The 24,291-nt window shown below is 47.8% G+C and overlaps 1 protein-coding gene across 2 annotated transcripts; it reads right to left on the bottom strand.

Annotated features, from left to right (window-relative positions):
- Positions 1–13,259: 13,259 nt before the first annotated feature.
- CCK (cholecystokinin) lies at positions 13,260–18,039 on the bottom strand. 2 transcript variants are annotated; one of them, XM_036897222.2, is made up of 4 exons: positions 17,784–18,039; positions 17,066–17,130; positions 16,476–16,691; positions 13,260–13,657 (listed from the first exon to the last, which is right to left on the bottom strand). In XM_036897222.2, the coding sequence occupies exons 3-4, from the start codon at positions 16,687–16,689 to the stop codon at positions 13,524–13,526; spliced, it is 348 nt and encodes a 115-aa protein (XP_036753117.1). In that variant the 5' UTR covers positions 16,690–16,691; positions 17,066–17,130; positions 17,784–18,039; the 3' UTR covers positions 13,260–13,523. The 2 variants fall into 2 exon arrangements, with proteins under 2 accessions (XP_036753117.1, XP_036753115.1); XM_036897220.2 differs by lacking the exon at positions 17,066–17,130 and having other exon boundaries at positions 17,784–18,035.
- Positions 18,040–24,291: the final 6,252 nt, after the last annotated feature.

Here is a 24,291-nt window from a genome sequence, read left to right as displayed (position 1 = left end):
CACCAAATGGCCCATCGGATCTCATGTTTCCCAACCACTTTGCAGTGCATGGGGAAGGCACAGGATCCATTCTGCCCAGAGGGCTATGAGCAGAGAACAATCCATGCGCACTTCCCCTGCATCCGCGTGTGACATGGTGACAGCACAAACTGGCAGAGACTTCATCATCCTGCACCTGCGGGGAGCACCGTGGCCAGACTCCCTGCGCATTCGCCTGTACATATGATTGGGAGGAGAAACAAACTTTTGTTGTTCATCCAGTGAGGTTCTCAGGTAGTGCGCAGAACTCCCGGAGCTAGGGCCCAGGGGCCTGTGTCTTACCGGCTCTCCAGGTGAGTTTGGGCCCCACTAAAGTTTGAGTACCACCATGCTATCCCAGGTGGAGTTGGGGTGGGAGTCCTGCCACGGGAGGGAGGGTCCCCCTCCCCAAACTCCCCCTGCCTCTGGGGCTCAGGAAGACCAGGCAGCTGGGCCCCACCTTGCTGGGGAGAGCGCGGGCGGGTTCATCTGCCCCACCGGGGTGAGGGAGGCTTTGGGGCAAGGCTTTCAGGATGGGTCAGGTGGGGAACGTGTTCAAGCAGAAGGTGAAGGTGTAGAGGAGGGCTGGGAGAAAGATCCTAGAATGCATTCTTCTAAGTCCTTTCTTAAGTAGAATGGCAAGTGATGAATACAGGAGGGACAATAGAGTTTGAAAAACCACTATTTTGCAACCATAAAACTAACTCATTGTTAGACAACTGGTGCTAAAACCACTGGATAAGAACTTGTTAAGTAGCAGGATATTTACATGCATTGTATCTTCCCACAGATAGTTTCTTAATTTTCAACCTGGGAAAAAGGCATCTCTTTGGAGAAACCTGTTGCGTACCACTTTAAACGAGTCATCAAAATTCCTTTTACCCACTGGGACAAGCTGGTATCGGATGCCTCCTTGTGAGATGTACAGGGTAGGACTGTGCTGGTCAGCCAGAAATGCAAGCCCTCAGTCATGAGGTTGACAAATTGAGGGATATTTTATAAAACAAGATACCTGCTCTCTTTAAAAATGTCAGTGTCATGAAATAAAAACTAAAGAACTGTTCCAGAATGAAGGAGGATAAAGAGACAACTGATGCAATTCATGATTGAATTGAATTCTTGAATTGAAAAGATGCTATAAAAGTAAATATTGGGAGGATTAGAGAAATTTAAATATGGAGCATATATTTAAAAATATTGTTATCAGTGTTAAATTTCCTGAATTCAGTCATACTTTGGGTAAGTAAAAGCATGTCTTATTTCCTAGGAGATACTAGCTAAAGGATTAAGATAAAGGAGTTTGACTTCTGTTTTCAAGTCACTCTCAGATGTTTCTGGAAAAAGCAAGTAAAAAAACGTTTTAAAAGGAGATGCAAGGAAAGGAAGTCTCAAAAGGTAGAAGCTACCCTGTGTTTTGTAAACTATAAAAATTGATGCATTCTCCTGTCTTGTGGCTAAGGCAGGAGGATACTGGAGGTGGTTTGGTCTGTCCCCCCTGGTCTATGCTAAATTTCTTCATGCATATCCTGAGCCCCACCCCAGCCCAGGTTGCTCAAAAGGGCACCAGAACCCAAGAGGAAGTTGTCAAAGAGGCATTGATGAGACCAGAAAACAAAGATGTCAAATTCTTGGTGTTTACTTATAAGGAGAGAAAAGGCTGAATATTTTCTGGTACAAGACCAAAAAATTTGCAAAGAAACCTACTAAGCCAGTTTTTCTTTTTTGTGCTTATTCCACCTCTGCTACTCCCATAGCCCCACTTCCTCAAGCTGGCGCGTGAAGGAGGGACCTGGAGAGGGTTCCCGCCCACAACCAGTGCGGGAGCCCTTCACCTTTCCTGTCCTTAGGCCAAGACCAGGGTCTTGAGAAAAGCCCCAGGTGAGGCTGGGGATCCCCAAACAGATGAGCTAGTTTCACAGGGGTGCCTGAGAAAGTGTAGCTACTCGTTACAGGGCAGTGACCACATGGGGTGGGCAGAGTAGAAATGGTAGCAAGTGGGTGTCACAGAACAATCTCCTGGAGACCCTGAAGTATCTGGAACCAGAAAGATGTGGGACACACGGCCAAACACCGCCTGGGAGCTGAGAGGCAGGTGTGCCCTAGGGAGCCTTTCCAGCAGGACAAAGAACACGGGCACGTGCCTCCCCCACAGCTGGTTAGTCCTGGCACCCAGAACTTTGATGCCACCTCAGGAGATGTTGGTGGAGGTGAGAAGTTATTCTGAATTATGTAAATTGATTGGGAGCTCATGTTAGGTAGTAAGCCAAGATTTGGAAAATATTTTTTTTATACATTTGGGCTCATGGCTGAAAAACATACCGAGAGGATGTATTTTCTGTAGTCAGTAGGGGGCACTTGGAGACAGCAGAAAACCTAAAAGAACTGGCCTTGGAGATCCAGTTGTTTTCCCTAGAAAGCAAGTCAGGGCGGGTGACTGCCTAACAGACACCGAGGTATGACCCAGCTTCTCTAGATGAACTCGAGGGAGGCATTTTCGGCAGGGGCAGCATGCACACAGGCATGGGGTGTCAATGAAGAAACTCATCACAGAATGGGAGGAAGCCACCCTGCACATCTTCCTGCCACACCAGGAGGTAGAGGAGAGCAAAGGAGTGGACAAAATGTATCCCGTACTAGGGCATTTCCACCTTTGGTAATTAATCCGCCCCCTTTTAATGCATCATCCTTTTCAAAACAATTTTCCTTCTCTGCTTTTTCCAAAAACATTTGAGAGTTGGCGATACCATACTCCTTTACTCTTTAATACATTAGCCTGTATCCCCTAAGCTCTACCTAGCCACAGCAAAGTGATGGAATTCAGAGCTGGAGGAAGCGTCTGTTCAGTGGTACTTTGGCATTTATCATGCCAGACACCCAAGGTTCAGGCTGATCCTGCTCTAAAGTCCCAAAAAACTGAAGATCATAGAGGGAAAGAAGGGTCTGTAGCTTAGACTAGCAGCGTGGAGGCTCAGTGATGTCTGTGAGTAGACATGAGAGATCCAGGGAAATGAAGTAATCCAGGAGCCCAGTGCCCTTCGTGAGCAGGACAGGGATGGCCGGATTCAGTGTATCCTCTAGGCTAGGTAGGCTGCAGCACTGGAGGCCACTGGTGGGGGTGACTCACACAGGACACGCCAAAGTTTAGGGACATCACTTCAGAAGAGAAAAAGCAGAGATGTGTTCTCTTAAATCCCCAAGCAATTGACCCTTAGTTTTCCTGGAGCCTCTGTTAGTCACCTGTGACACTATGGCCTGGTGTGGCAGTGGCAGCCTGTGACCCCGACTCTCCTGCTTGCTTGGCTTCCTGCCAGCAGTGCCCTTGGTCACTGCTGGGCCACTAGCCCACGACTGCAGAAGCACTTGCCCTATGTGCTCAGCTGTTCTGAGTGATGGACCCAGGTTCTAAAGAAGTGATTGCCTGGATATTAAATGGCATTAAAAATATATAAGAACAAACATAATATAGGAAAAAGTAAGAGAATTATGAAAATAGTACATGTGATTCACTGAAAGCTTGCATTGAACATTTAGTATAGAGACTCATCATTACTCTCGACTCTCTGTTTTTCTCCACCACGTGCCTTGCTGTCAGTCTGGATGACTTCAACCACCAGGAAGGTGACCCTTTTGACGCCAGGCCTTTAATTCTTCTACCTCTTCATCTCCACTAGCCTTCAATCACTCTATTTTGGCCAAGCTCTCTCAAAGCCAGACCTTGATCTTGTTATCACCCAGAATTGATCAGTTTGTGAAATGTGAAATGCAGTAACCCCACTTTGACTGCAACCTTTGGCACATGATTTTCTCTATCAATTACCCGCTGTCCACATGTCCACCTAGTCTCCTGACTCCTGAGCTCTTTTGATTCACCACCAAGACCTCATCCCCTCACTCATTTTCCTAGTGAGGCTAGACCATGCCCTATCATTCCAACACCCCCAGCTCCTAAGTTTTCTGACCCTTCTGTTGCACACATCTGTCAAAAGTCCAATTCTGAATCATTCAACTATTCATCTCCTTTTTTTTCTGACCATACAAGGACTGCTGGCTTCTAATGGTGCCAAATTTATTGTCTCCCACCTCGGTGGGGTCTTTTATATGGATGGACAATCCGACGTTTCCTGAGTCCATGCCTTTCTCGTTCTCTGGAGACACTGTTTCAGACCTTCCCAATTCCTCACTTTCTATTCCATGTCTCTCTTACCCTCAACAAAAGACCTTCCATTTTTCATAGGGAACCCTCTCGATTTGGTGAGACCAAACCTGTAACCTCTGCAGGCACACTAACGTTTTCTCTCCTATCTCGTACAAAGAAGGATGGGTTCTTCTTCCTGTCTCTGGCCCATTCCTCCTCCAGTTCTGTGGACCTTACCCCTGCCTCATCTCCTTATTTCATCCATTATACCCTCAGCATTTTTAAAAAACAGTATTTTTAAAACATTCTTTATGAATAATTTCAAAGCCGGAGATAAGAATAATACAGCAAACAGTATGGCCTTACAATCTGAATTGATTAGGCTCTTAGTCACAAATAAGAGAAACCTGCTGTAGTTGGTTTAAGGAGAAAAGGGACTTACTAGGGGTTAATAGGTAGATTACAGAATCTTCTAAGGACAGAAAACAAGGGCTGGAAGCCATGAAGGTAGGAACATGCCCAAATCATGCCCCTGGCCCACTCCAGGAGAATCCCTGGCCCCGCAGCCCAGTCTGCCAATGTCGTGTATGGCAGGAGGAGCTAGCTGCACAAGCCCTGCCCCAGTGACTGGAGAGGCTGGGGGGGAGTCATTTCCGAACCCTGCTTTGGATGTAGAGGATTCCCAAACAGGGTAGGATGTTCAAAGGCACTGAATAGGCAAAAACAACATTGACTGTCCATTACAGTCTACCCCTTCTCTGTGCAACACCCAACTACATTTTTCTTCCTTACTTAACTTCAAAACATAAATATCCCCTTGTGGATAAAATGAGAGTTCCTGTGGCCAGGATTCTCACCTGGCCCTGATTGACTAGCTCACTGCACATCTGTGGGCAATACATGGCTATCGACTCCATAAAAAAGAGCTCCGCCCAGTGCTCTGGATGCGACATGGTGTCAGGGCTGCAAGGCTACAGGAGAGCAGAGGCTGGAGTGGTTGCAGCGCCAAGGACAGAGGCCTGGAGGATGGCTGTGTGGGACGACTGTGCAGAGAAGTCCAGAGGACAGCTGTTCAGATAGAGGGGCCCAGAGGCAGAGACCAGCTTGCTGTGTGCAGACTCGCTCTGAGTGAATGGGATTCTAGTGACTGACCTGCCACCTGGAAATAAAGTTGGGTATAACCCTTTCACCCCAAGAATGTTTTGCAGTCATTTTCTTTGGTCATACTGAATCCATAGCGAACTTGCCTGGGGCTGAAACCCATTGGCAAGACACCCTTCAACAACAAGCACTTGTATTTAGTACAATACAGCTCTCCCTCCTACAAACAAACAATGAATGCATGGTCTTCTCTGAAGGGACGTTCATGATCTACAGGAGATGTGCAGACCTCTTTTTGCTCCCTCAGACCCTGTCTAGATGCACTGGGGCCTGTGGCTGCACTGAGATGCTCCTCACTGAACACATCTACCCAAGAATGTGGAAAACCAGTCATACCAATTATTCAGTTGTTGTTTCTCAGCTCCAAACTCACCATTTTATACCCTGCTGGGGCTGGGACTCTGCAAACCATTTCCAGGCCAGGGGCTGCCAACAGGAGCACCACTGGGAGGCTTGAGAGGGGAGAGGAGACGTGTCTTCCCTTCCCGTCTGTGTGCGAGTCCCTTCAGCATCGGCCCGGCAGTGCTACTTCACCCTGGCAGCAGCAGTTGGTCCCGGTTTTCAGGCTTTTCCTCATTCGCAGAACCAACCTCATTGCATACACACCCCTACTCAGAGATAACCACCAGGCAGTGCTCTCCCCACAGAGGCCTGGTTTCCACCTCCTCACCACCCTCCTCCAAGCTTCTAAGTTATGAACCCCAGCTTCTTCCCTTTGTTCCCCCAGGCCTGCAGAGGTGGGGGCTCCACTTCCTGCTGTTACTACCACTATGTTCCCTCTGCTTTCTTCAGTCTTCCCACACCTGTTTAAAGTCTCTGTTGAAAAAGCCAGTGTGATAGTCCTTGTTTCTGGTTGGTAATTATGACTTGATTCCTGCACCATCTATTTCATGTTCCCTTTGTCCTCAGCTGGTCAAAATTCTTTGCTTATGTCTTGCCTGAGGGGAATTGCCCCTGCGCAAGTCCACTCTGGATTCAGTGAGACTGAGTAACAACAAAGGCATATTCTTGGGGTAAAAGGGTTTATACCTGGCTTTATTCTCCCTGCAGTAGGTCGAGCACTAGAATCACATCAGCACTGGGCAGAGCTCTTTATATAGTGACTCAGTCAGTAATAGCTTATTGCCTGTGGGTGTGGAAGCAGCAGCCTAGCAGTAGGCCAGTTACATCATCAAGTAGTTTAGGGTCAGGTGAGGATCCTGGCCATAGGAACTTCCAGTTTCCTCACAACTTACTAGGAGTAATGCAAATCTTAATTTTGGAAAGATCTGAATCATAGGTAGCCATGCATTTTACGCTTGCAGGGAATGTGGAATGATTAGTGAAGCAAGGAAGTCCTGAGTCCCATGACCTGTGTAGAAACCAGGACTTCAGTGTCTGCCCACACTGCTGTGATTATATATAGAAACTGTTGGTAGAACAGGCAGACCAGTTAGGGACTATTTTAATAGTCCAGGAGAGGTGTAACAGTGGCTCAGACCAAGGAGGTGACATGGAAGCAGTACAAAGGGAGTGGATTCTAAATACAATATGAAGTTAAGCCAACAAGATTTGCTGATGCATTAGATGGAAGATGTGAAGGAAAGAGAGGACTCAAGAGTCCAGCAAGGATTTGGGCCTGAGCAGCTAGAAGGATAGAGTTGCCGTTAACTGAGTTGGTGAAGGCATTGGTGGAGAAAGTTTGACGGGGAAGATGATGAGTCCAAATTTGGATATATTGAGTTTGAGATGCCTGCAAGGCATCCAACTGAAAATTATTCCTAAATCTTTGCCTTTGGACCCAATTTGGACCTCCCACTAGAATGTGGAAGCCCTGAGGTCAGGATCCATGTCTCTCATTTCAGCCTCTCGTGCTCAGCAAGGTGCCTTGGACCACGATCATCTCAGAAAATAGCTTTTGAATTAGAAGATGAGAAAATAACTGAACAACTGATTTGCCAATGGGTTTCAGCCCTGGACAAGTGTGCTATGGATTCAATGAGACCAAAGAAATGACAGTGGAACATTCTTGGGGTGAAAGGGTTATAACCAACTTTATTCCCACGGTGGCAGGTCAATCACTAGAATCCTGTCTACTCAGAGCAAGTCTGCCTGCAGCAAGCCAGTTTCTGCCTCTGGGCCTCTCCACCCCCACGGCCGTCTCAGTCTCTGTCCTCTGCGCTGCCACCACTCCAGTCTCAGCTCTCCTCCAGCCTTGCAGCCGTGCCATTGTGTCACCCAGAGCACTGGGTGGAACTCTTTATATAGAGTCAATAGAAACGTATTGCCCACCATGTGTAGTGAGCTAGCCAACCAGGGCCAGGTGAGAATCCTGGCCACAGGAACTTTCATTTATCCACAGGACCATAGCCAGATTCAACCTCTTTCTGGTGACCAACACAAAACAGGAGGAATTCATTTGGATAATTTGTATTACAGTTTGATTCAGCCCCAGTTAGGCCTCCTGCATGGGTCTAACTCTGCAGCAAACTGCCTGTCCTCCTGTGCCCTGGTGTCAGATGTCACCTCTTTCAAGAAGACTTTATTGAGTCCCAGTTTTGACTTATGAGTTCTCATTATGTAAGGAGAGACACAGAAGGTAAAGGTGAGGTGAGAAGACACCGAAAATTGTTTTTCATTTCAATTTTCCTCCACTTGAATCTGGAAAGCATAAGGTGCTCACTAATTAGGAGTTACCATAGTAACCAAGTTGTCTAAAATATATCTCAGAGATCTTTTCTTTCTTGGTTTTAATTCTGTAAAAGCATTTCACTTGTCAGCCATTCTTACTCTCTCTTCAGTTTCCTTTAGTGGTTTTCTGAACCCAAGAGTCTTTTAGCAGCCATACTAAAGGTTCAAAATTATAATATTAAAGAACCCGCTCATTCTTAGAAAACATTCCCAAGCCCTGAATTACTTGATTTTAACGTTTCAGAGGACAGGTGGGATAACTAGCAGGTAGGCAAAGAGAAATGAGCCTGAATCCTGCAGATTCAACATGTGTGCAGCTGTTGCTCTATAGGAAGAAGCTTGGCACCCAGAGGAGTGTGTTTTATTAACTGTCCATTTGAGGGCGTTGCCATCTGCCTTGCCAATGGGTTTCACCCCGGACAAGTTCACTATGGATTCAGTGTGACCAAAGAAATGACAGTGGAACATTCTTGGGGTGAAAGGGTTATACCCAACTTTATTCCCACAGTGGCAGGTCAGTCACTAGAATCCCATCCACTCAGCGAGTCTACGTGCAGCAAGCCCGTCTCTGCCTCTGGGCCTCTCTGCACCTGCAGCGGTCTCAGTCTCTGTCCTCAGCGCTGCCACCACTCCAGCCTCTGCTCTCCTGCAGCCTTCCAGCCATGCCACCGTGTCGTGTCGCCCAGAGCACTGTTCAGGGTTCATTATGTAGAGTCAATAGCAATGCATTGCCCACCCGTGTGTAGTGAGCTAGCCGACCAGGGCCAGGGGAGAATCCTGGCTACAGGAACCTTCACTTTATCCACACCATCCTCTGTAGGGGTGGAACCAGGTCCGTTTCTTATTAGGTAAGTTACTGTGAAGTTTACTGACCCCTGGTCCCAGTTCACTGCAGTGGTTAATAGAAGTCACCTTGAGAGCACCCCAGGCAGCTGCCTGGCTGGCCTGCCACTTATTTCACAGTTCTGCCACTCTGCCTTTTCTCCCAGCCTCTCCATACTACCTGTCATAGTTCTTGGTGCACTGTGCTATGGCTTTCTAAATCTCCCACTTGGCTGTGTCTCTGTACCTACCACATCAACACAGTGTCTGTCACTCAGGCACCATTCCCCACATGTTGTTGAGCAGTAAAGGGGGTGTTGCAATCCATGCAAGTTGATGCAGGAAAGCAGTTGAATCGTTTCCAGAATGGAACTTCAAGAAAGACCAAACACACTGAAGTCATTCTGGCTGTGGTCCAGAGGTGTTTGGACAGGTGAGGCATGAATTGTTCCCCATCCTGCCTGCTTCTATTTGCCCAGACCAGCATGTGAGCCATGGGAAAGAAAAGGTGGAAAGGTGCTAGTCTTGGAGCTTGACTCGATGTAATGTTCCATTTTTCAGGAACTCTTGTTCTCTCTTGAGATTTTCCAAACCAGAGGTCTTTGGAGGTCATCTTAAAGGATTAAAAATTAAGATAACCCACTTAGTCTTAGAGAATAGCCTGAGGGCATGAATGATTGGGTTTTAATTTCAGCATATCTTGAGATAGTATTTCATCAAGATTCTAGAGTTCCAGCAAAAACTGCCAGGTCCTGGCAACTGAGAGAAGGCAGGGGCAGGCCTGGAGTCTGTGGGTGGTGCCTTTCTTCAACTTCATGCAGCTGGAAATTGGAGGTAGGATCTGGGCACCCCCTCACCCGGGATTCCCTGATCCTGGTTCTCTGAGGGGACACAACTCAGAGCAGGAGGCAGACACAAACAGGTCATTTTAATAAATCCTACCAGAACCCAGGGCCCAAGGGAAATTAACGAGGCAAAAATTTTTTTCTCGTTTGATGTCTGCTTTATTTATCTTCAGGGCTAGCAATAATTTGAAGATGCTGAAAAATATATCCAAGGTGCCTGGAAATACAGCTAAGTGGTCAATTCTTTGCCTCTTCAAACCTCAGACAAGAAAAAGGGATGGTGTTTTTGTGGTGGTGTTTATTTTTAAAATGAACATAGAATACTTCAGCCCATCCCCCCTTCCCTCTTACCTGTGACTGGCCAGACCTGAAAGAAAGATGCCGTCCAGGTTCTGCTGACGGAAGCGCACTGCCTAAGCGTTTCCTTGCTTTATGGGAGAGCTATGTTAGTCAGGTTTTGGTAAAGCAAATCTCGAGAAAGTGAATTCCATCTACCCTGTGGCTGCCGGCCATATTGAAACTTGAGCAGTCACTGTCAGCGCAGGCCAAGGCCCTCAAGCCAAGGGTCAGGAGGTATCAGCAAGTGCAGGGACCACCAGGCAAGTTTGTTTATGTCTCTGCCTGGCACGGAGCTCATTCCAGAGAGGGCTGCAGCTTCCATCACTGATTCATTGTGTGATCTTGAGCAAGTTTATTATCTACAAAATGGGGTCAGGGGGTGGCTTTGCTAGAACAATAGCCATTGGGCTTTTCAACTTGTAAATTCCAATGGCTCAACAGACAGGAACCTTTAGATCAACCTTAATGAACAGAGCTGAGGGTGCAAACAGCAGGAACAGCTTCAGGAAGAGTGGCCTGGGGTGGGGGTCCTGTAAGCTGAAGGCATTCACAGGGGCAGCCGGTAAAGGAAGGGAGATGGGATGGAGTGAGTGGGGAGGACGGATGGGGGAGAGAAGGAAGTGGGGGCACAGGGGTCCCAGGGCTTTCCCATGGGGCGCAAGCTCCCCAGGCCTCTTTGAAGCGGAGCCTAGGGAGCTGCTGGCTCTTCTGCGAGACTTGCTCAGCTTAGCTGCTGATGTGACCCTAGGAAAGGCTGAGGGAAAGCTGGGTTATAGGTCCCGATTCCTGGGCCCCTGTTCCACCAGGTGGCATAGAGACAAGAGCAGGAGACAGCAGGAAGGGGACCAGACTGAATCCAGTGGAGGTGCCAAGCGTCTTAGTCTTTAGGCTTCCTTCCACCCTGCCCAGTAAGCTCCTTCAGGTCTCCTCAAAGCCACCTCACATTTCCACATTTGCTAATTCACTGTAATTCAGACTCATGTAGATGCAGCTTCCAGACAAATCTCCAAGCCCCTGCTCTGCCAGATGGCAGCTCTAAGTGACCTCATAAGAAGTTCTGGAACCAACCAACTTGGTCCTGGCACTGCCACATGTGGGCAGAGTGCACTAAAAGTGAGTTAGCCTCTCTGAGCTCCAGCATCCTCTTTGAAAAGTAGGTTCACAATTGCAGATTTGGGATAGTGTCCTGAGCTGATGTTTATAGGGTTCCTTGGACAGCGTCCTGCACCCAAGAGGAGGCCAGGAAACATTCCCTCCTTCCCCTTTCCTGCACTAGAAAAACTTGTGAAAGGCTTTGAAATGGGCAAGGGGATTCCTGGGTGTCCTTTCAGTAGGATGCCAAGCATTTATCAGATGCTATGGGTCTGTGTCCTTGTCTGGGCTACATACAGACTGCAAGCCATAGAAAACTGATAGTAATGTGAAAAATTTTTATCTACAGAAACATAAACAAATATTATCCTCTAAAGGTACAACTAATGTCTATCCTGGATAACAGATCATCCCAAACATAACATTTTATGGGCCTATAGAGATGGATCAGTTTGGGGTCTATTAGCAAAGTCATTTCAGCATTCTTGACTGCCTGTATGTGTCTGTCTTTCAGATTCTCCTTTGAAATGATGTTACTGGTCCTTCTATTAATCAATGAGTTAAATGACACCTCTGACACATGTTCATTTTATATTTATATGAGTTATGGCTTTACCTTTGAAAATAACATTTTGATAGCCATTTCTCTGATGATTTATAAATCACCAATTCAGATCAGACCTTGATCATCCATTCTCTGCTGCTGATTTTATATCAAATTCCAAGTCCCTCATCATCCCTGTACCCAAGACACAAAGAATACACATACACACAAACACACATCCCTATATAAATCCAATCCAATATCCCCTACATATTTTTTTATGTGTGTTTTTGCAAGATGTGTGTATGTGTGTGCTCAACACACAGGCATCTGGATATTTTGCCTGGGATTGAACACCTAATATATGAAACTGTCTTGGACATGAAATTATAGGGACTGAATGAGGTCCCTACATTAGTGAGGGAACAATATAGTGTGTTGTATGTTCATAATCTTAGTTTTATGCCAAATACTAACTTCAGTTCAGATTAAAGAGCTGCACTGACCTTGTCTTCCTCAGAGGCCTTTCCTGGCATCCTCTCTCCACCACTAAGGAAGAGGGTACTGAGACTGCGGTGGTAACTGTGGCCTGAGGAGGGCCCCTTGAGACCAGTTATAGATTTGCCAACATTCTTTTCAATGTCTGTTCCCTTTGGGGCCCCTCTGGCCCTGTGGGTAAGAATCTGAGGATCCTGGGGGCCCCAGGCAGAGGCATGGGAAGGCTAGATGGTGGGCGGCTGGCATTAGATCATCTCTGGGTGTTCCCTTGCACTAGTCCCTTTTACTGATTCCTACAGTGGCCCAACAGAGGGATTGGCATATGAAAGGACAGCTTTCTGCTCTGAATAACCACCAGAGTCAGCCCTCATGCCCTGAAATATGTCTCAGAAGTACAGCGAGACCCAAGAGACTGTAATCACAGGCTCTTCTCTACACCACCACAACTCCAAGGGCAGTCTGAAGCCAGCAGCACTGGCGTTCCCTGGGAGTGTGCTCGGGCCCAAGCCCAGACCTGCTGAATCAGAATGCATGGTGTAACAAGATTCCCAGGTGATTCATAAGCCCTGCAGAGTTTGAGAAGCGCTAGACTGATGGAGGAAGCACTAGCTGAGGAGCCACGAGCCCTCTGGTCTGTGGATCTGTTTAGCTGGAGAACCACTTTCACCTCTCACAGCCTGGATCCTCATATGTAAAAAAAAAAAGGTGTGGCCCTCTATGCCACAGGGCCATAGAAGATCACATCCCTGTAAAAGCACTCACCAGGACTGCCCCACAAGAACCCCAGAGACATGGGGTTGGCAGATGAGACCATCCCATGTTCTCAGGCTGCCTCTCTGGGCTTTGCCCAGACACATGAGTACTCACTACAAACAGGGCAGGTTCTCTTTGGCACTGAAACCCAGATGGGGTCCCAGGCCAGGGTTGCCAGTGCTGGGCCAGGGAGTTGACACAGAAGGCCCTTTCACCTCCAACTTGCCTGCAGCAAGGCAGTCAGCTCTATGCCTGACCGACCTCCTTTCTCAAGTTCTTTCTGGGACCATCTACTGCAGGATTTACCCTTGGGCACCCTCCTTGAACATTCTGAGGACTAAATGGAGCCCTTTGCCCTTGGTAGACACAGGGAACAAGGGGGCAGAATGAAATCACTTTAATGGCATAGCAACACTTCAGACCAGGAGTCACAGACAAGGGAAACATTTTGTCTTCCATTCATACAGTTGTGCTGAGGTGCATGGTACACTGGACAATCTTACACAGAGTTTTCACATTGAACATGTAATAAATAGATACTTAAAACATCAGACTTCAGAGAAAATGAGTTATGAGTGTGATTGCTTTCTCATTCTGCCCCCTCTGAGCCGGGAGCTTCCTTCCTGTCTCGCTCAGGCTGGATCCCCTACGAAGGGTACTCATACTCCTCGGCGCTGCGTCGGCCAAAATCCATCCAGCCCATGTAGTCCCTGTCGCTTATCCTGTGGCTGGGATCCAGGTTCTGCAGGTTCTTAATGAGGGACATTCGACCAGAAGGAGCTATAAGGGGCAGGGAGGAAAGAAACAGGGCCGTTACATCCAAGGACATCTGTAGTTCAGTCTGTTAAAGAGAACAGTGGGAAAGCCAGAAAATATGAAACAGGTGCCTTCTTAAAGGTATCAAAGGGCTATCGAGATAGTGGGATTGCTGGACCTATATCTAAGCAAGGAGAAGGATCCATGCCTGTGTAACTAGAGGGTGTGGGTGTGCCTGGCCATCTGTAAGGATTTCGGTGGACTCGTTGACGCTGGCCATTCACAGCGGGAACCTGCCCTGGTTTTCCTAGTCCCAGGGGTGTTTCCCCTTACATACTTGGCTCTCAACCAAGGATTTCCCCACTACTTACCCAGATTCTAAAGTTCACCCCCCAATATCCCTGAGCATATGTGACTCATTAAGGTAATGCAATTACAATATTTTGATATTAGAATTGTTTAAAAAATGGGATCAAGTTCCATTGCTAGATAAATAGTGTTTAAAAATATGACTCATCTCCTTGCCTGCTAATGGTAAATAACCACCCACCAAGGTCTGGCCACAGTCTGAAGTTCCAGGTAATGGAAGCAAATTGGCAGCTTCCGTGTGAGCAAGTGGCCTCCGTGGTTGGTGGGGCGCTATGTTCTGCCAGGTAAGCTGCCCTTGTTACACACATCAATTTCCCCATTCCACACACATGGTGCTCACATTTGCACATTTACAAGGGTCCTCATCACTTCCCCTGTGCAGACACAGACTAGACACTTACAATTGATTTATGGAATTGAATTGAAGGGCTTGGCTCCTTTAAACTTTAAACCCACGATGGGCAATATAGCCAGGAAGATGAGTGGCTTCCAGACCCTCTGGAAAGGAATTTAGCCCTGCTGCTGCCTTGATGTGCAACGTCATGTGCATTACTCACTCTTCTAGGGCCCGTCTTCCACACCCACCAAACAAGCTCCGTGTGCAGGGCTGTAGTGAGTGCTGAGAGAGACAATCCAGATCTAGCCCTGGGGCTTTGCTGGGCACGGGGCAGGTGTGCGCTGCACCACTCTCCAGTATTACTGCTTCTCCTCCCATCATTGGAAGTAAAAAGTGCATTATTTTATTTAGAATCATAAAGCATAGCATATGTTGTAGTTGAATAAATATCCAACATCTCAAAATATACAAAATATTAAAAGAAACTATATAGATGTAAATATTTATTCCTAGGTCATATTTTTCAACTAGAGGACTATAGTTGTTTTCTAGTCAGTCCTGACCCTGGGTGTTGGCAGCTAAGTTCCGAGTGGCTGCTGTTCCCCCGTGGGTTTACTTGACACCACAAGCTAAAGGCGAAGGGAGAAGGGGGCTGAGAAGAGGTGCTAGGGAGGTTCTTTCAGCCAAGATTTATGGGATAAAGCCACTGTCGGGTGTCAGCTCTGGGGAAACAGCTTGGTAACTGGCTTCTTCCCTGGAAATGTTTCTGGTGAATTTTTCCTGAAGGTGGGGAGGGGCTCCAGATTCTGGCTCAGGTAAAGCCTAGACTACTTCAGACTGGCCTGACTGAAATCCAACCCACACCCAAGGGCAGTTTTGAAACTACTTTCAGGCAGTCAGCAGGAACCCAAAAAGTTTTCAGGCTTTCTCTGTCACCTGACAAGTATTTCTGCATATTTTAATTTAATTAGCAGGAAAGCAAAATGAAACACATGTAATGCACATGACGTTGCACATCTAGGTAGTTGGGACAATTTCCCAAAGAGAAGATGAAAAATAACAAATCATCTTCTGTTCTTTCCCTGAAATTCCCTGGTCAGAGAGGTCACTGTCTCACTTTCATATGAAGGTATCACAAACTTTGGAGAGCCAAGCCCTCCATTTTCCCCCCATCTAGTAAAGCCTTGAGTTAAAGTTCAAAGCCAGGCCCTGGGACACTGCAGAAGAAGAGAGCCTCATGGGAAAGGAGCGCCCACCAGCAGCATTTGCAGTGGCTTGTCTGGTTGTGCTGGCCTCGGTCAGCGCACCTCCCCTCTGCCTCTGTGTTCACCATCAGTGTCACTGTGGATGAAGTTGGTCCAAAAACCTGTCCCAGCCCAGATAGTGATTCCTTTACAGATGAGACCCCAGGAGAGAGACAGAACTGAGTGCATGTGACTCAGCTGGCAAGCTGCTGAATTACCTTATTCCTGGAGAAAGACTTTGAGACTGAAGAAACTGTGGCTTGTTCAGCTCCTGCTGCAACTGGAACCATCTCTCCAATAGCAAAATAAAACTAAACAGGATTCTTACTGGGTAATCATCTTAAATCACTACACAGAAACCCAAACTGCTCCTGACTCTTTCTTCTCTTAGAACCTCGGTGAAAACTGATACATTGCTACTTCTTAAACTGTCATAGTCAGATCTCAACACTGACCACTTCCAGCTAGAAGGTATCCAAGTGTCAGTATCTGGGTGGCTCCTGATTCCTTTGCATTTACACTAGAAGGTATTTGGTGAATCCACAAACCCATTTTGAGTCAGTAGTTTGCTCTTTTATATTCTTTTAATGCCTTCATAATATGGTGTTGAGCTTAAACAGCAGCACCATATCAAAAATTAGTTTAAAGAAAATGTTTTTAAAAAGGTTTCCCTTAACAAACTAAGCCCTCCAAACTCTGCTACAAAGGACGTCCAGAAAACAGCATTGTCTGGTGCATAACAACTCGGGAAAAGAAAGTGGAAACCCTTTAGCTTACACCTGTGTTTCCTCCCGAGGGGTTAACCAACTCCACTAGCCAGACACCAGAGAGGGTCAGGACTGGGAGCAGAGCGCAGGGGCAGACGCGAGGGATAGGGAGGCGGCATCGGTACCTTTCCGGGCCTGCTGGATGTATCTAGCCAGCAGCGCGCCCAGGTGCGCTCGGGGCTCGCCGTCCACCCTCTGCACCGCCCGGAGCTGCCTCCTGGGCGCCGCCTCCTCCCGCTGCGCTCCGCGGCCGACGGGGTCCGCCAGAGGCGCGGGCTGAGCCAGGGCGCCCGCCGCCAGGACAGCTATCAGCACGCACAGGCACACGCCTCCGTTCATGGCTGCAGAGAGCAAAGGGAAGGGGACATGAACGAAACGGTGGGGGCGGGCATCTGCGGGCTCTCGCGGAGAGTCGGGGGACCTGGGGTATGGAGAAGGTAGCCCAGCCCAAACGCACGGGGCCCCAGCCACCCGGGCTGGTGCAAACACCAGGGCTCTCCAAAGCGCCGACTGGAGCCGGTGGCCACAGCCTGCGCGTTCGGGCGCACGGCGTTTGTCTTTTGGTTGAGCCACACCCGGTGCCCCAGGGCGGACAGAGACCCTGTGTTCTGCCCCGGTTAGCAGAAGGAATGTCTTCTGCTTTCCTTTAGTTTAGTTAGAGTGCCTACTTGTCCTAACTGGAAAAACAAGAGATTAAATATAGTGTGAAAAATACCCTAAAGGGAAGACTCTTGGGGAAGAAATGAGACTCTTGAAGAAATGTAGCACCTCTCCAAATAGCTAAGGAGGTTTCAATAGGGAAATAAATGGTGAAACAGAGAAGCACAGTTTTAAATGGCAATAAATAAAAGCCATATTTATAAAGTTATTTTCAAGGTGTACATGGCACTTGGCAATAAACCACTATGCATAACACTGACACATGTAACAATAAACACATTTAAAAATGAAAAATGTGAGCCGAGTGCTCAATGGTAGGCAAAGCTCCTCTGCATCTTAAATGCACTGAGCATAAAACACCCATACATTTCTATCCCCAAAGCCACGAATATTTCTGCAATATTTAGAAAATGAATTTAAATCTTACATCTCCATAGTTTATTTGGAAAGGTTGCAAAGTACATTGCATCGCTGTGTAACATCTAGGAAATCCCAATTTGCATGCTAATCCCAGCAAGTAGACATTCCAGCATTGCATGCATAAGAGAACAAAGCAGGCATGTGGAATCTCTCAAAGAGCTCTACCCACCCACCCCTCACTGTTTTTTTTTTTGACTTCAAGAAATGCCTCTTGAGCTGTTGGAAAGAAAAGAAAGAAAACTGAAAAATAAAATAGAAAGGGCACCAAACTGAAGATAGCATTCATCCTGAAGACAAGCATTCTTCAAAGATACTTGACATTTGGATTCTCTGCAGGAGAGTGGGGCTCCTACCTTCGTAGTAGGACGCAGCTGGCTTCGCTTTGCTACCAGAGCAGCTGGGGAGCGGAGCCAAGTTCAAGGTGGGCGGGCAGCAGACTGCCTCTTAAATAGCCCCGCCTGGCGCTGTTGGCCAGTCATCTATTTACCCAGTGCTGACGCAGACCCCCAGCAACACATGCTCACAGGGCAGCCACTGGGGCGACAAGCTACTGAAGTGACTCCTGGGAGAGAGGGGGCAGGGGCCCGTGGAGTCGGGTTAACCCCTCCCCAGCAGGGTGCCGGGTGTCCAGCGCCGCTCTCTGCTGGAGGAGCTTCCTCTCCCAAGTCTGTCCAGCTCCCTCTCGCTTGCCCATTCCAGCAGGAGCTCCCCAGGATGGGAAATCTAGGTGCTGGAATCTATTCAGATGGAGTAGAGGCCAGAAATAACAGCAGGCAGGGCCAGGTGTCAGCAAAGCGTAATTCTGAGATGGAGGGATGCCAGCACCTGTCAGAGATTCCTGGGCAGCTCTGGCCTATCACCCAGTGAGTGGGCTTCCTGGGCGAGGGAGGAGGGGTCTTCGCTTGCTTCAAAGCCCCTTGACTTGCCCTTGAAGTTCTCCAGGATTCCGAGTGCAGGTGTTCCCCAGTCAGTGGAAGGGCTCCGGCCACACCTGGCTGTTGATGCTTTGACCTCTGACCTCTGTTCACACAGCTGTAAGATGAGGTTGGCACCATGACTTAATCGGCCTTTGCTCTGAGTTTGTGAAAGGTCTGTTTTCTCCGAGAGGAGTTCCCCTTGATCGCTGACAAGTAGGGCCAGTGATTGTCTCCAAGAGCCACTCTCTCCCTCTTGCCCTCTGGCTTCATCATCCACACACACCCCACCACTTCCCCGTGCACCAAACACTCAATATGTGGGCCCCACTGCAACTCGGGCTGCTCAGGTCGGATATAGGGACCTTGCCCCTTGTCCTTCACCCACCTGAAGCTGCAACGGGGCGCTGTCGCCGCCATGCGCCCTCCCTGGCGCCCCAGATCTAGGCAACCCCAAGCTGGTGCACAGTGGTGGCCTGGACCCATCTGCACCCTGAAGCCGTGTGGGTTGGCGCCCTGGTCGGCACTCGAGTTCTCTGAGTTTCTGCGATAGGCACAGCCAACCCCATCTCACCGATGGCAAGCCGAGGCTCCAGAAAGAGCAGCGCCTTGCCAAGGCTCCTCCGCAGGCCGCCCCCCGAGCCAAGGCCTCCCAGCCTGAGACCTGGGGGTAGCCACCCATCCCTCACCCAGGGGTCCTCCACTCCTCCCACTTCTTTCTCTCACGGAGAAAGACTTGGAAGCACTTTTTTCAAAATCAGAATCTGTACTCACCTGTGGGGCTTCTAGGATGGCGGGGCTGTGGGGACAATTTCAAGGGGCTTGGGGTCGCCATGGCCAGGGGAGGTTGGCCAGGAGATGTCTCTGTTTGCCATCCCCCTTTCTAAACTCCAGAGGCATTTCTGCAACCTAGAGGCAACATTTTTGAAACAAAGCAGCAGATGAAATGTTTTCCAGCAGTTTCTCATGAGGCTGCTCAGTTTTGTATAGTTCAGTTGGGGAAATTGTTTTATTTGTGATGGTGGCCAAGACATGGCTGGTAACAAAAGCTGTTACAGGGCAGAATCACCTGAAGGGCTCTTTCAAACATCCCCAGAGTTTCTGATTCAGTAAGTCTGAGGGAGGCCCAAGAATCTGCATTTTAACAAGTTCCCAATGCTGCTGCTGGTGGTGGTCCCACTCTGAGAATCACTGCTGTGGGATTTCCCTGCAGTAAGTCAGCTACTTAATGCTCTTCCCCCCACACTTGCTTTGTGCCAGGGCCTGGGGATGCAGTGTGAACAGGGGCTGACAATATGTAGTGGGGAGCAGAATGAAAAGTAAATGCCCCGAGATGATTCTGACGTATATGGGAACGTGGGGGTGGAGGTGGCGGGAGATGGTCCCAGAGAAATGTTTTGATGAAGGGAGGGAAGGAATGAGGTTCTGATTTTAGAAAGATAAGTTCCAAGAGGGGAGAAACTGTAAGCCAAGAACTATTAGGGTCTGGGGATGGAAAGGAGCAGGGAGAATCAAGATAGACTTATATTTAGGATAACAAACCCTTATGAAACCCCTAAACAATCCTCTAAATAATGATGAAAGTAAGTGTTTGGCAGAGATAATTCAGAAAAATTTTTTAAAGTAGAAAGAAAAAGAAAAATTCCATCACCCAGAGACAGCCACTATTAACCTCTTGGTCTCCAAGTAACCATAGAGGCAGTAAGACTAGATGTCTGAAGCTGGCTCTGAGGTTCCAGGTGGACAGACAAGGGTGGATAGTGGAGTGCTGCCCAAGACAGGGAATTCAGAGGGAAGGGTGGGTTTGGGGGAATGGGGTTGCAATGGGTAATATGAGTTATGGCCAACCCAAACGGCCAATATGAGTCCAGTATGGGGTTGAGCTCTCTGTGCATGTATCGTCCAGCAGGAAGTCAGAAACCTGAGCCCTGAGCTCAGGACAGATGGGCACTGGAGGCAGGGAGCAGAGTCTTCGATGTGTGGGTGGCGGAGCGCCTAGGAGGACAGGTGGAATGGGTGGGTACCCCCAAGCAGACCATGAGGAGTTGGCAGCAAGCAGGTGTGAGCAGAGGAAAGGGGCCTGGTAGAGAGCCAGAAGGGGACTGGCCAAGATACCAGAGTAGAGATGTCACAAGGAAAGACCAGAGGTGACGAGGATTCTCCAAAGCTAGAAGGGCTTGTGCAGTGGACCTTTTTAATTTGTAATAAAGTTGTAGGAAATTCTGACCAGAGATGTGTTGTAGAAGATCCTCTGGGAAAATAAGTTAAAAGGACTCTGAAGTCCTTGGCCACAGTAAAGAATTTTCCTTCTTAACAGGTCACAAGGTATTAATAACTCTGATGTTTGTTCTAAAGCAAGATGGGCCTGAGCGCACACTCTTCTTGCAATGCACATGCATATCTGCATTAAGGAGAATCCATCCATTCACTAAAGATATTTGCTTACTACATCCTGAGTGAGATGCTTTTGGGGCCTATCATCACAGCTACATGCCCACCTCTGGCTCCAGCTGCAGCTGGACTGGGCTGTTTCAGACACTCAGACAGCATTCCCTCCTCCCATTTCCAAACCACCCCTCTGAACTTCTCTGCCTCAAAGCTCAGCCCCAGCAGAGATTCAGCCTGAAGTACAAGGGTCTCAACATTCCAGAGGACAACCTGAGCCACTATGGGATGGGAAGCCCAGTTTCCTACTTCCTGTATAGACCACTTCCAGAAGTTTCTGGAAGCTTCTCAAAGTTCCTTGACCTGCAACAATGACCTTAATAACATCCTTTTAGTTGGCTTTTCCTTCTTCCCTGTCTTACTCCTTTAATTGCCTTACTTCTGGTATCTGGCATCGTCTCTCAAATAAACCACCTGCCCACAAGATTTTATCTAACTTCAGGAAAAGCCTACCAAAGATGCCAGCTGCCTATCAGGCTTTGTTCAGGCACAACAGGGAGCCAAAGGGACAAAATCTCTGTGTTCATGGTGCTCCATTCTAGTGGGGGAGACAGATGATAACACTAGCATCTGCAGTAGGTTGTGGATGGGCACAAATGCTTGGGGACAAAGCAGATCAGGCGGGCAGAATGAGGAGGGCTGGGCAGGGGATTTGCATGAACATGTGCAAAGCCCTGCTTATGGTCCCTCTGTTGGGCTCTGTGGTATATTAAGGACAAGGGAAGTAGTAATGGCATTTTACTTTGGAGGTTGTTTCAGGGTTTTACCAAGTGTGAGATGGTAATTAAATTTTACTCTAAGCCCATCCTTTCATCTCAGGAAAGGAATAGAGAAGGACAGTGACCTCTCTGTTACCCCCACCCCACCTCCTACTCCTTACCATTGAGGGGGACTCACCGTGGGGGCCCAGAATGCCCCATGACATGGAAGGCCCTGCCTTTGTGCAGGGGACTGGAAGCATGGGCACCATGCCTGGATTTGGCATTTGAGAGGGAATAGTGGTGAGAGAAAACTTGTGATTGTTTACTGGTTTTGGAATCTAGAAATTTCCATGTGACTATGGTGAAAAAAGTTTAAGTGAGTCCCATTTAGAGTTGGGAAGGCCCCAGGAAAGCCTCTGAAAGGAGGCTAGAAGGGCTCTGAAAGGCTGCTCTGGGTGATAGTTTCAATATAGGATTTTTTTTTAGCCATGGGAATCATCTCAAAGACATAAGTCCATATTGCATTTGTAGAAAGCTTCATGGAATTTCCAGGGATATATAGAGCTTCCTAATTTATTCATAAGACTTAAACTTTGTCAACAGTAATCCCCATTTAAAGGAGGTCAGGAGACTGCTGTGATTAGAAATGTATTGGTGTAAAGACTTCTATTTTGGGTCTTAAGTTTTTTTCTTTTGAACATGTATTAGAAAGGCCACTATTTGTCCTGGAACTTTTTAAAAGCCCACATAACCAATGTAGTCTGCCATTATATGGGATGATCTGACTGCAAAGAAAGAAATAGTAATGTCTTTGTGGACAGGGTTTCCTTTTCCTAATGATGAGTTCCCTTAGAACCCCTCTTCTTAGTCTGGGTATTCACAGAAGCAGGTCTGAGACAAGCACCTGGGCTCAGGTAGTTTATTTGGGAGTGACCTCAGGAAGCAGGAAAGAGAGAAAATAATTAAGTGCTTGTTAATAATATGGGCAATAAGTTCCATCCTACTGGGATCTTTGTGACATAACATCTTGAAGCCTACCTTATAATCAGCCCACCTGGGGCATTTACCCAACTCCCATTCCCTGTTGATTGAGGGCTACCCCGGGGGTGTTAGCTCCCCTTTTACTTTCAAATGGGCCTCCCTGCTCCTGCAGTGCCAGAGAAAGCCCTAGAGAAGCAGATGACTGAGGTGGGAACAAAGAGCTGCAGGGGAACCGAGGGAACTCATTAGCTCAGGCTGTTCCAACTAGTCCCACAGATGGAGAGGCTCAACCAACACTCATGTATTTCTCATAGTCTGGAGCCTGAGAAGACCAAGATCAGGAGGCCAGCATGGTCAGGGGCTGGAGAGAGCTCTCTTCCTGGTTCACAGACAACTGTCCCCTTGCTGTGTGCTGTGTGACATGGTGTAGAGAGGGCGCAAGCTCTTGGTTTTCTTCTTGTAAGGACACTAATCCCATCATGCGGTCCCACCCACCTAACCTCATCTAATCCTAATCACCTGCTTGAGGCTCGACCTCCTAATACCATCACACTGCAGGGAAGGCATCCACACACGGATTTTGAAGGGATACAAACATTTAGTTCATAGCAACATATCTGTATTTGGAAAATGTGTTTTTCTTTTCCTGGACAGTCTACAAAGTTGGTGAAATACCTTTAATCTAGGGGGGACCTTAAAGAACCTCTCATTCGAAGGTCCCAAATCCAAACACCTTCAGGTGGGTGAAGCAGGCTGTATGTAAGAAGACCAACAGCAGAAGTGCAATGATAAATGTCAAGTGACACATGTGGGTGGCAGTCAGTCCCACTGGGGAACTCTTGGGGTCAGTGTAGAACTGCTCAATTACCTCACCTGAGGGGGTGAGGGAGCTGGGTTACTTTTACATCAGCTACTGTCAGTCACTAGCTGAGGGCAGTTCCAGAGAATAGAACATAAGTTCCCTAACACTTCTGGCTTTCTGGGTGGGTGGGTCAAAGGGGTTTCCAGTACCCTTAGGAAGCTTCAGGGGGAGAGCTCCAGCTGGCCACTGGGCACTGGGCCTGCAGACACTGTAAAAGTCAGGCCTGAGGGGGTATGGGCAGGGCAGTGACACTGCAGATACACCCCTCCAACACTTGGTAGACACTCAACGTTAGTTAGGGCTCCCCATGTGTTACCTCAATATCCTACAACAGTGCTTGGTACACAGCAGTTGCTCAATAAATATTTGTTGACTGAACTCTTCATGTATTTGAACATCTCATCTGCCAATATGCCAGAGGACAGGAACTGTGACTTATCCACCCAGGACAAGGACTGTGCTGGATGCTGGCTAAGAGGTCAGTAAATGTTTACAGAGTAAACGACTGTTAGATGACTGGATATACAAGCCATATTGTGGTGAATCAAACCCATTGCCTGACCCATGGGTGGGTCACTGACTCCCAAAGTGCCACAAGAATAGTTCTTTTTTTTCTTTTAATTTTGGTATCATTAATCTACAATTACATGAGCAACATTATAGTTACTAGACTCCTCACATTATCAAGTCCCCACCACATACCCCATTATAGTCACGTCCATCAGCGTAGTAAGATGCTATAGAGTCACCACTTGTCTTCTCTATGTTGTATAGCCCTCCCTGTACAACCCCCACATTTTGGGTATTAATAGTAATGCCCTTTATTCCTCCTATCCATCCCTTCCCATCCATCCTCCACAGTCCTTTTCTCTTTGGTAACTGTTAGTCCACTCTTGGGTTCTGTGATTCTGCTGCTGTTTTGTTCCTTCGGTTTTCTCTTTGTTCTTTTTTTTTTTTT

Source organism: Manis pentadactyla, chromosome 1 (assembly GCF_030020395.1).
Source record: "Manis pentadactyla isolate mManPen7 chromosome 1, mManPen7.hap1, whole genome shotgun sequence".
Lineage (NCBI taxonomy): Eukaryota > Metazoa > Chordata > Mammalia > Pholidota > Manidae > Manis > Manis pentadactyla.
The sequence above is the reverse complement of the archived record's forward strand: the minus strand, read 5'-3'. Positions and strand labels throughout refer to the sequence as shown.